At 34.8% G+C, this 12,486-nt stretch overlaps 1 protein-coding gene across 1 annotated transcript; it reads left to right on the top strand.

The window, feature by feature from the left end:
• Positions 1–1,316: 1,316 nt before the first annotated feature.
• Positions 1,317–7,832, top strand: LOC149548352 (RNA polymerase sigma factor sigE, chloroplastic/mitochondrial-like). Its single transcript, XM_089792425.1, has 6 exons — positions 1,317–1,415; positions 4,095–5,321; positions 5,895–6,041; positions 6,301–6,534; positions 6,625–6,870; positions 7,267–7,832. Exons 2-6 carry the CDS (start codon positions 4,173–4,175, stop codon positions 7,459–7,461), a joined length of 1,971 nt encoding a protein of 656 aa, XP_089648551.1. The 5' UTR covers positions 1,317–1,415; positions 4,095–4,172; the 3' UTR covers positions 7,462–7,832.
• Positions 7,833–12,486: the final 4,654 nt, after the last annotated feature.

Below are 12,486 nucleotides of genomic sequence, written 5' to 3'. Positions count from 1 at the left end.
TAAAAATTTCCCTTTTTGAACTGAAGAGAGATTTTGTTGAGATATTTAATTTAATAAAATGAGATATGCTCTCATAATTACTTTTTCTATTTAATTAAATAATCTTTAATTAATTAGAGACACTTTTGTTTAATTAAATAACTTCATTTAATTAATTAGGAATGACTTCCCATTTAATTAAATAACTTTGTTTAATTATTTAGAAGTAAGTACTCCATTTAATTAAATAATTTCTTTTAATTAATTAGAAATACCTTTCTCATTTAATTAAATAATTACATTTAATTAATTAAAATAGGCGTATTTATTAAATTAAATAAATTTAATTCCATAGTACATTAGCCTTAGGATATAATTTAATTTAATTAAAGTATAAATACTTAATAATTAAATTAAATATTAATCAATAGGATTAATGTGACTAATATGAGTAAATAGTATAAGAATTAAATAATAAGCATGATGAATGTAGATTTAGGTTTTCTGCATCTGACAATTAAGTCAAGTAGCAAATAGCAGAATGAGAATTGCCTATTAGAATAGGACTTTAAGATTGATCAGAAATAGACCAGAATTGGTTGAGATGGCAATGAGCCAATTTTGGGATATTACACCAACTGACTTCATGTGAACCTCAATGGCTATATTTCAAATTATGTAAAAAATTGGGATGTAACAGATAATGACTATCTACCAATTTCACTTCGATGAGAGCTCGTTCTCACTTGAACAATTAGAATTTTGACCTTTTCATTGATGAATCTAAAGTAGTCCCACATGAAATTAAACTCTTTAACACTATATATATATATATTCTACCTAATTATTTTGTCCACACAACATTCGTAAATGTTTCTAATGTTTTTAGCTCCATATTACACACTTGTGGAGATTTATGTTCCATTTGTCTTCTATGTCTTTTTCCTATATTCCAACTCCTCTTCACCATCTTTGATCAACTATGCTTATCTATATTTCCAAAAATTTTAATAACTAGGAAGCCCCATATGACCTTACATGAAATACCCACGTGGCTTGACAGTATTCTCGTAAAGTTTTCATGCAAGAGTCCCCCAAAAACATTGAAATTTGGCAAGTTGGATATGAGGAAGAAAAGAAGACGATTGTGTAGAAGCATCATCACTATACTCTTGACGCTTGATTTGCCACGTAAAATAAATCTTTGTGGCTTCGATCACAAAAACATTTTCGATTTGTGGATATTCCACAGACACGTGTTTGGTCACTATGAGTCCAGGTGACTTAACCAGTTCTCCCTTCTCTCCCATACAATGCCGTTAGGTATGTGCATTCTCAGTCTATATCTTGTTTTTTATTCTTTCTGACAGAGTTTTACCAGTAATCTTTACTTCAGCTCGGAGATTTCAGAGCGGGAAAGAGTCTTCTTTTTTCAGGTAAGCTGTGCTACATTTTTATGTGCTCCTCCTCCTCGTATGACTGCTTATCTTCTGGTTGCAAGATCTTCGTCTATAATTTCCATACTAGTTGTAAATTGTCAAAGATTATAGCGCTTCCATGTTGAGATTACTTCATAGTCTGGAAGAATTCTTCTTCTTCTGCCTTTTTAGCTGTCTAACCTTGGAATTGGGAAATTCTGGGCGCTTGTTGAAACTAGGTTAATTAAAAGTGGGGTAATTGTGTCTGGATTTGGTAGTCTCATTTTTATTTTTCTCTTGATCGATCAAACTTTAGGGTCCAACATTTTTCTCTTCTGTTGCTTTCTACTTTTTCATTATGAATGGATTATTGAGTTTGATCCGGATCCGGAATCAGAAACAATGCGTAGGAATTAGATGCCTCCAAATAAAAATAATGTTCTCATGTTATGACATCATTTAAAGAACGAGGGGTGTGTTTTTGGAGTCAATCTTCGTGATCTACATTTCTAGAGTAGCTATGAAAGATGGGTTATGAAGGTTGATTCGATACTGGCATGCAGTAAATTCACTAAAGAATATATTACGAAATGTATGTTGCGGCATTCGAAAGGGGTTGATGTAATCAGGCATTGGGAGTTGTAAATGACGTTGTATATTAGGTTAAGGAACAAGTACAATCAGCTCATCCATGGCTTTGAGGCGGTTGACATCCTTGGATAAAGAAGGGTTTACTGGATAACTTGGTCCAACTAGTCATGGCCATCATACTTCTGTTTTATTTTGGCTCAGAGTTTTCCTTTTGGAATAGGACATATAAAACTTGAAAATGATTCTGAGCTCAGGAGGATCAAGGATCAAATATTGATGCATGTTCTTTAGGACATGATCCTACTAATTATGGTCGCCCTACTTTCCATCTTGTCTTTCTCAGAATTCTCCTTCTGGACTTAGGACATGTACTGTTTGATTTTGATTATGAGCTGATCAGAACCAGTGATCAAATGTTAATTTGGACTCTTCTGCTGAAAATCTTTCCAGCAGAAAATAAATACCCATGTTTAGTAGCAGGCAATCCAAATGACCTGGGGAGTGTACCCAATTGCAGGATGATCGCCCCTTGAAATGTCACCTTTGCTTAATTGCTGAGAAGGTTTTGTCCACCCAATTTGGTAACAGCTAAAGAATGCACAGTTAGGATTGGATTTGAATCAGTAATTTGCTGCAGTTTGTTCTTCAGAATATTGTACTTTGTTACAAGATTGACAGACACTAAATGTTCTTTGATCCTTGCAACAACAAATCTGTTGTGAATTACTATAAGCATTAGCATACTTTACTTTACTTTTCAAATAAATCTATTATTTCCTAAAGCCAGAGATATATCAAAAGTTAGTTGTAGCCTATGACAAATTTATACTTACATAGGTCTGCTGTTTTGTTTCCTCTGTAGTTGGAAATTTGATTAAGAAAAAAACAAATCATATCTACGAATAGAGAAATGATAATTATTGGTCTAACTAAATTCTGAGACCTGACACAGGCCCTTGTTGCTTAGCTAGAGAGGAAATCGAGTAGGACAGAAGAACAATATATAGGGACACAAAAACAAGCTCCGCAGATGATCCTCTATAAGTTCTTTTCAAACTAGCACAAACTTATATAAACCCTTGTCTGAGGAAGATTCTATTAGAATTTAGGTGTTGCTTGAAAGCCTTTTCCCCTAGCCCCTACTAATAGGAACACCACCTACCAAGCGCAACTTCCTACTTCCAGTGGGCTAGCAAAGCTAATTTTAGCAATATGTTGCTCATACTCGTCATACCTTTAATTGTAGCTTAGGTTTAGAATCTGTAATGTCAACTGAGTTGTAAACTCTTGCAGAACTATGGGATCTGGAAATGGAGGGTGCATTCCTTATGTATACAGTCTAAAGTAATTTGATTGATTACGATAACTCTTATCATTATTTTAACCGCAAATGAATTGTCGAATTCCAGAAATGGGGTCTCTTTGGAAAGGTACTCTTCTTAATTGTCTCTTTCCTCCATACTTGTTTGAATTTTTATCTGCCAGTCCTTTTCCTGCTGTTATTTGGAATTGATCATCAATCATGCAAGCAATACAAAATTTCTCCTATGTAGGAAATTGATGATTTCTGTTTCTGTAAATCAAGTTGATCAGTGAAAAAATTATTGAAGTTCACTTATTTTGACCATCATGCTTATATGACTTAATAGTTTGATGTTTGACGATAAATCCAAGCATGCAGACAGGATATGCTTGTATAGTAAGTTGTGCCTTGGCAGTATATGAAAGAGGCTTAAAACATGTGAAAATAGACGTAGAAGATTCATTATAATAGTCATCAGAAACCACTTTAGCTATTCATTTACTGGTATAAGTTTATAATGAATAACATGGCTCTTGAGTGGAGTTTGAACCTATGTCTACCTACCAGACTATATTCTGTTAAAATATGTCATGTCAATCTTTGGGTATGTGTATGAAGTTATGAACAGATGCAATGTGATTTAAAGGCCAAGGGTAGCCAAGTTTATAGAGCTATCACAATGAAGCATGATTTTCAGAGATGATCATACAAATATACTGAAAGTTTATAGGAATATTCAATAATCCCATACATTTTGTAATGGAGCTACTCCAATTTTATGATCATACTTGGAAATTTTGCAGGAATTTGGCATATATTGTTACGTTACTGGAAAAAACAAGAAGAATCTGAAGTCCACTTTCAGAAAAAACAATAAGGGCATGGGAGGAGTGACTATATCCACTGCAGGGAACAAAGCTCAATTTGGCATCACAACTGTCAAAACTGGCATTCTTTCTGATCGTCTTGCTTCATCAGGCAGAAGCTTCTCCTTGCACCATACTCTGTACAGAAATCTTTGCAACCAGAAAACAGGTTTGATTGCTAAGGTAGAGAATCGAAGTCAAAACTTCCAAAGCTGCCCAATATTTACTGTATCAAATTCTATTTCTACCATAGAAAATCAGGAAAACATTTCATCAAAAAAAGAGAATGGAATTAAGAAGAGTAGGAAATCATCCCGAGTTAAAAATGCTACCACAGACAAGGGTTCGACTTGCACAATTCCAAGTGCAAATATTGATTATGGCAAAGCTGCAGTGACACTTGAACACATTTATAATGATAGTCCCTCTGTCTCACATTCCAATTTTGAGACTTCAGACAAGATAGGAAAAAAAAAATCTAAAAGAAGGAAGACTAAAAGCTTGGATTCAAGTGCTGTAAATTATAAGGAAAGTCCAGCCTTTCTTTCAGATTCCAATCTTGATACTCTGGACAAAATTGGAAAATCAAAAGCTAAGACAAGAAAGACTAAACGCTTGGATTTAAATGCAGAAAATTATAATGACAGTCAAGCTTCTATATCAGGCTTGAATTTTGAAACTTCAGACAGGAACAGAAAATCTGAAACCAAGAGGACAAGGACTAAGGGTCTAGTTCTAAATGCAGGCAATGAAACATCATCCAAAGGCTTTGTTGCAGATGCAATGTCCGATTCTATCAAACCAAATAAAGTTGGAATTGTTCCTGCTACTGAGCAAAAATCTAAAAGCACATTCAACAATGAAACTGTTTGCTCAGCCGGGAGCACTAAAGAAAGCAAGAAACGGCTAAGCTTGGATTTGAGAATCGCGTCAACAAAAGAAAAGTTAGATAGGATGCTAAGAAAAGATCAAGCTGCTAGTCAGAGAGATAAAAATGTAAATATTACCAATGAAGAGCCTGATTTCTGGTCCAAGGAAGTTGATGACCTGATTAAGTCATATACAATGCCCGCAATGGGTTTAAACTGGAACAGACTAGAGTATCGGGAACTTCTTTCTCCTGCAGAGCACAATTGGCTTGCATATCTCATGAAGCCCATGAAGGTGAATATCATGTTTCTTTCAGTGTTCAGTTTCACGCATGCTGATGATTGGATTGGCTTTCAGCATTTACTCTTTTTCTATGATGTTCTTTTTTTCTCTTCCTTATCCATTTAGAATTGCTTTATGGTTTATAGTTTACTGCTCCACTTCAGCTCTTCTTTTTCATTGCTCTGGTATTGTACTTAGGAATGTGTTCGTATATATCTAGTGCAGCCATTGGCCATTTCTGGTCAGTAGTAGACATCAAAATTTTAAGTAATTTAAATTAAGACTAAAATTTATTACTCCACCACCTTTCTCTTGATACAAATTTGTTCTTCTAGGCAGTAATACCGTTTTTTGTGCACCCCTCCTAGCTAGTTAGAACCTCTTGTTTGCGCAATGTCATACATAAGCTTGTAGACACTTGTTTCTTTAGGACAATTGAGCTTGTCTTGACTTACTCTTTGTATTGTGAGAGGCTGAAGCTTTGGTTCCATTTCCTATTTGGTCATTTGTGGACATTAATATTTCTTTCTATCTGAAGCTAATTTGATTTTGTATAATTTGAGCATTCCCTGTTATGTTTTGCAGTCCTATTCAAAAATAAAAGGAAGTCTTAAAAAAGTTCTTGGAAGAGAGCCAACAGAAAATGAAATGGCAGCAAAATTGGAGATACCTCTTCACACATTCAAGAGACATATGGAAGCAGGCCGAGCTGCAAGAAACAAGCTGATTCAGGCAAGATATTTGGCCATGTAATTCAAAATGATGATGAGATTTATTTGCAATAAGTGTGATATAATATGGCCATATAGATATCCTCTTATCCAATTAACCTCCATGCAAATAATAAAATAAATGTCGCTGTATGTGACCAGGTTCTACCACATCTATCATAGTATAGTCCCTGGTTAATAACGAAGGGTTTAACTTTAGATAGACACTTCCATGTTAACTGGAATGTTTGTGTTTTTTATTTTCATTGTTTCTCTTGCAGCATAACTTAAGATTGGTGCTCTTTGAGATTAACAAGTACAACATTAAGGGATCAAGTTTAGGTTTTGAGGATGCATGCATAGAAGGGATGAAGGGTTTGACAATTGCAGTGGACAGATTTGAGCCCAATAAAGGTTTTAGATTGTCCACTTATGCAATGTATTGGATTCGTCATGCCATTCTGCGGGCTATGACACTTTCTAACATTGTGCGCATACCTTTTGTAGTTTCAGCAGTAAGTTTATTTTTCACACTCACTTGTCAATTTGTATTTAACACTTGGTAGTCTGGGGGCCTTTTTGACATGGTGATTTTAATGCAACAGCTCAAACTTGAAAGAAAAAGAACGATGTTAGAATTATTGCTGAAACTTGGGCGGGCTCCTACTGCTGAAGAAACAAGGTCACAAATGGGCTTGGATAGAGAAAGATACAATGATGTTGTCAGGGCATGCAAGAAGCCTTTGTCTTATGATGATTGTGGTCGAGCTAACACTGTACCATACCCACAAGATGAGTCATACTCAACAATAAAACCTCAAGCACTTCTCAGATTTGGCTTGGATGATGTTGTAAGCACATCTTCTCTCATGTACTATTTTGTGCTGATTTTTGAAAGGTTTCTTGATTACTTTGATGAAAATAGATCCATTTTCATATGTACAAGTTAGAAATGCTATAGTGCTGAATTCTTTTCTTGCTATCTCCAGAGAAAATTTATTCAATGGTTACACGAGGGCTCCATTTTTACATAGCCATTTCTATAAACCTAGCAACATTAGGTGTAGTTTCTCGTTCAGTATTCTGTCAAAAGGGTGCAAAAGTTTGATTCATCTGCGGTGTAGGAAGTAAAGATGCAAAATAAGTGCATTTCATTCATCTATGTATTGGTGTCTTTAGCAGATCTTTCTCAGTGTATGAGATATTCACATTGATGTTTCAAGTAATGGTTTTTTCCTGTAATGCAGCTTGATTCCTTAAAGCCCAAGGAGAGCCTAGTGATTAGGCAAAGGTTTGGACTAGATGGACGAGGAAAGAGATCTCTTGGGGAGATTGCAAGAAATCTTAACATTTCAAGAGAAATGGTCCGCAAATATGAAGTAAAAGCAATGTTGAAACTCAAGCATCCGTCACGAGTTGAATACATTCGTGGATACTTGTAGATCAACTCATATATATATATATTTTTATCATGGAGCATGTTGTCAGCCTTATGAATTGAATATATGTAACACTTGATTTCCAAATATATGTATAGATTTACACCTTACATTTCTGAGCACTCTTTAAAGAATTCAAGAGCATGTAGAGTTAGATATTATACTACAATGCTATAAGGCAAGGTTATACGACTCAAACTTGTAGAGGTCCATCCTTATTAATCGATGGGATCAACTCATCTCAATGGATTTTAGTAACGATGTGAAAAACCCATTCCACTTCTGCACTCTAACCAATTGGTACCTAAAAACACATGTAAGAATCTTCAGCAGTTGGAAATATTAATATAACAAACTCTTCTTTTTTGGATGAATAGTTTCTTCACTTGGGAATACCATTATCATTGAACGGGGCACTTATTTCTCTCTCTCTCTCTCTTTTTAATGCAATATGGCTGCAAGACGTCCAATTTATCTCATAGAGACAGTATTTTGAAACTGTTCTATTCTACAAATCGATGAGTTTAGGACTATGTTTGCTCGCAAGTTAAGTCTGCATACACCATACAACTAACAACAAGGAAATGAAGTTCCCTCTGGATATTTGAGAGTACATTACTTTTCTTCTCTTCGAAGAAGATTTACTCCAACCAGTGTTGGCACAAAACTGCAAGTGTACAAAAATTTCAAGTTTTAACACAGTAATTTCAGATGGTATTTTGGTCTTTCTTGCCCATAAAAAATAACATTATATTTTTTCTGCGTGTCATTATTGAGATTCAGCTCTGATCTGGGACTTTGTCTTGCGGAACTAATTGTTGGCCTGTGTTGTGGATTCACAAAAGGCCAGCACGAAATAAACTTTATGAGACCCAAAGTGGTTGGTCCGAGTTTTACCATAAAAAACAAATGGAACTCCTCATAAAATTAAATAAATTTCTTCTGCTACCTTTGAAAAACTTTACCTTGCTTTAAATCCTGTGATTCTTAAACAATATTACCATTGCATAATCTTTGAAGTTCAAATACACAAAATTCCAAGACATAAACCATTTGCAGGAAATCCCTGCCATAATCATATAGCAGAAGCAAATGAAAATCGAAAAATGACCACCTATTGCTATCTTAAACAGACATCTACGAGAGCTGTCTAAACAATTATTTCAATTCATTCTACGAAAATAGACATTCTTTGTTTCCTCAACGCTTTGTGTACGTGGTCGTGGAGAATTTTATGGACTTGGTCACCATTACATTCTTGGTCAAAGCTTCAAGGGGCTGAAACTGTTATCACATTGGTCAAATGTATTCGGCGTTGATTTCGGAAGGATTCAGTTTATTTATTTTTCATCAGACATGAGCTATTATAACTATTTTTCGCAAATTAGAATTTTCTAGGACATGGTAGACCAAAATTTTCTGATTTTGAATAAGTTAGGTCATTTAAAAAATACTTACATTAATAAAAAGTAACATACTTTATAAATACAATGTTGTTAAAGTCGGGCAAGTCTTTTCTATTAGATGTGATCATAAATAGAGACATAACTATATTTCATCGAAAAACAAAATCCTGCTTATTCATAATAGTTGTGAATGCATGCTTATTAAAATAATAATTGAAAATTGTATATTTAGATAAATTGGAAATTATCAGATTTTACAATTTTCTCTTTCATTTTCTTAGGAAAAATTGGAGAGACTATATGTCCTCACACTTGGCTATAACTCCTCACTTCTATGGCTACTCTTGTAATGTCTTGCCAAGGAATACTCGGAAAATATGCACTAATACTTCTAAAACATATTTGCACAACATCAATAACATAAGTGCATAAACATAAGTTAAACTGCTTAAGCAAGGATAATAAAGACAATGATTGTGTACAAGCAAAAGTTTGTAAGTACTTCCAAGGGTTCTATGAAAACCCAAAACACTCCACAAAAATGAATATCACATTCCATGATGTGCCTTGTGAGGGTCAAGTGATGCTCAGTGAGTTACACGAGACCAAGAGAAACATCAATCCACAACTCAAAGTTGAGGATACCATATCCATCCTTAAAATTTGATAAAGAAAAGGTTCATTTTAAAGCACCAAATGAAATGTAAACCTGGCATGATCAATTACGAACTATGAATATAACTAAAACATAATGAGACTAACGGGTATCCAAAATGTAAACTAATTTACATCTAGACCCAAGGCATTTGCAAACTATCATGAATACATAGGAGCATAGAAGATAGATGTGCGATAGTAAAGCCCAAATGTGCAACAAAAGTGACCATATGCATAGGAGAAATGGATGAATGCATAGGAGTGGACAGAATTTGTGCAGGAACTCTAGAAACATAGAAAATTGCTAAAAGCAAAGTGTTGATACCAATGTATATCCAAATACAAATCTCCACAAGAGGGTGTACTAAATACAAAATATCAAAGCCAAATTTACTCGATATGATCAATATAAATGGAAATGCACTAAAATATTAAGCATGATGACATAAGAGTATATTCATTGAAAGTAAATGCATAAGGATAGTTCAGAACACATCATGTTTGGTACTACATCACTGAATCTAGTCTGCCATCTATACACTATTCCCCAACACTGGTGTGTCACACCACTTGACCATGTGGACTTTCAGACCCACCCCACCATGATCATGGAGACAGACATTTGGTCCAAGAAAACATAATACAAACACATGAATTAAGCTTACATACATGCTAAACAAGGGCAACAATCAAGGGATGGAGTAAAAATCCCAATGCAATCACTGAAGACTAAAGATACAAATATAAAAGATCACCAAGGTCACTATTCACATCTAAACAATGATTTAGTTCAAAGACTCAAGAATGGAGTGTCATCACATGACATATAATTGCCTATGAGGTTTCAAGCAACCCTTCTCTCATCAAGGGTCTCTACTATGCTAATTCAACATCTGCAAATGACCACAACTATGCTAACCCAACATCCATAATTAGTCACATCGATGTTGACTCAATGTCACTAAGACAACTATGAATACCAACTCAATGTCGCTTAAACAATCACAATAATCATGTTATTTTAATCTTGTTATTATGTTTTAGCCTATGTATTTGTTTACATTACTAGTTCTTAGCAAGAACTTCCCAAGGATTACCATTGATACCACTTTGTGTAGCAACCCAACTTGGAGAGCTGCTCCACTCCACTACTTCAACACCAAACGATAATCTCATTTAATGATGAGGTAAAAACAATTCCAAAAACTAAATGTAATCAAATCATAAGGCAATAAAAGGATCCAAATTGTAAAATGTGAAGAAGCAAGTAAAATAAGCTCAACGAGTCTCAAACCAAGAGCACATGTCTCTCAAGATCTTGCCACATAGACATAGCTCAACTATGCTCAAAGATGTAATCTCAATACCATTCACCCACATATCAAAAGTGAACTCAACCAAGCATGTGACAAATCAATAAATGTATCAAATGCAAGGGCTATAAACATAAAGCCACAAAAGACTTAGAGGATTTGACTTCCTTTGTAAAATGAGGAGCACTCAATTGACCTCAACCAAGAGTGTGGGGATCTTAAGTAAGCATAATACTCTATGCTAGAGAGGTGGTATTAACAACAACATCCAACCATTCATGATTGCAAACTCAAACAATGGAGTAAAAAGCCATAAAACAAAGATAAAGCATATGCATGGGAGCATGCTCACATGGCTCAAATAGAAGATAAATGTGAGGCCTCGCCCTGACCCATCATAGCATAGTGATACATTACTACTATTTTTGTTATCCGCGACTCGAGATGTCGAGACATTATCGGATGCTTAGAACATATTTTATTATTTCATGTTGTGTGATGTTATTTCCAGATATATTTGATGATTGTCATTTAATGATCATGTATATGTATGTTGACGAAATCAGTAAGATTGAGATTTGATTCAAGATATTTCAATGGTTAAGAATTATGTAGGATGAAGAAACTCTTATTTGATGCATGTTTTAATTTATGAAATTTTTTGATACATATACGTTTATATACATGTGATTTTCAGGACTACTGATGTGTGCAATGAGTGTGCAGATATTTAGCCGAGAAACCCTACGGAGGAACAAAACTGATCTTCATGTGCTAAAATTTGGAAACCCTATTGTTCGTAATTATGTTCTTTCAGTGTCGCTTGACACTCGTAAAATGTTATGTGCTTCGGTATGCTGGTTAGGGTTAATTGTTTAACCTTTGGTTTCAAGTTAGTGTCAATTTTCTATTAGATTCTTAATGAGGGTTAGTCATCCCTAATTCGATTTAGGGCTAGATTTGCTAGTTAGAGTTGTTAGATGGACCTATTTTATTTCTATATTTTATTTTGTCTCTAACCTCTTCCCTAAGGCTTTAAAACATGTTTTTTTTCTAACCTATGGGTGTGGGTATGGGTTAGGGGTCTTTTCCAACCCCTAAGCCCCTAGCTTTGACTTTCGAGGGCACTCAAAAAGTCCCTTTTTGCCTTTGTGCGAAAATTGCAAGTAGTTGTCATGAGTTGTCTTACCCCACCTCCTTTTAGGGTTTAACCATGGTGTAGGTTGTGTTGGGAGTTTCTAGAGTGGCTAAGTGAGTGGAGATAGTTATTGCTCTTTTTGGGTGGTTGAGTTGGAGGCTTATTAGAGGCCTTCCTTGGTCTAGTGGTTTGGTTAACCAATCTCTACATTTAGAGAAGATTTCTTGAAGCTTGAAGGAAGGAGGGATACTCTACTCAAATTTGTTCATTGCCATTACCTCTTTGAGAAGGTAGGAAACTCCCATCTCCCTTATTCAGTTTTTATGTTTTGTTTCATGTTCTTGTTACCTTGTTGTTGTTTTACTGTTGTATGGTTGTGGGTATGTTGGGAAGATTTGTAAACCTTGTTATTTTGGTTGTTTTCCTTTCTTGTTTATGTTTGCAATTTTGAGTTTCCTTGCATGGGTGTTTTGGTATTACTCACCCTAGGAGAGGGTAGAAGTGACCAATTTTG

The sequence above is a fragment of the Cupressus sempervirens genome, chromosome 7, assembly GCF_028749045.1.
Source record: "Cupressus sempervirens isolate cs-2001-9-10 chromosome 7, ASM2874904v1, whole genome shotgun sequence".
NCBI lineage: Eukaryota > Viridiplantae > Streptophyta > Pinopsida > Cupressales > Cupressaceae > Cupressus > Cupressus sempervirens.
This window is presented reverse-complemented; position numbering and strand designations above follow the sequence as displayed.

Coding starts and splice junctions, on each gene's coding strand:
- LOC149548352 (XM_089792425.1), top strand. CDS start 4,173: ATGGGAGGAGTGACTATATCCACTGCAGGGAACAAAGCTCAATTTGGC. Junction 6,042..6,300: donor CAAGAAACAAGCTGATTCAG/GCAAGATATTTG, acceptor TTTCTCTTGCAG/CATAACTTAAGATTGGTGCT. Junction 6,871..7,266: donor GATTTGGCTTGGATGATGTT/GTAAGCACATCT, acceptor CCTGTAATGCAG/CTTGATTCCTTAAAGCCCAA.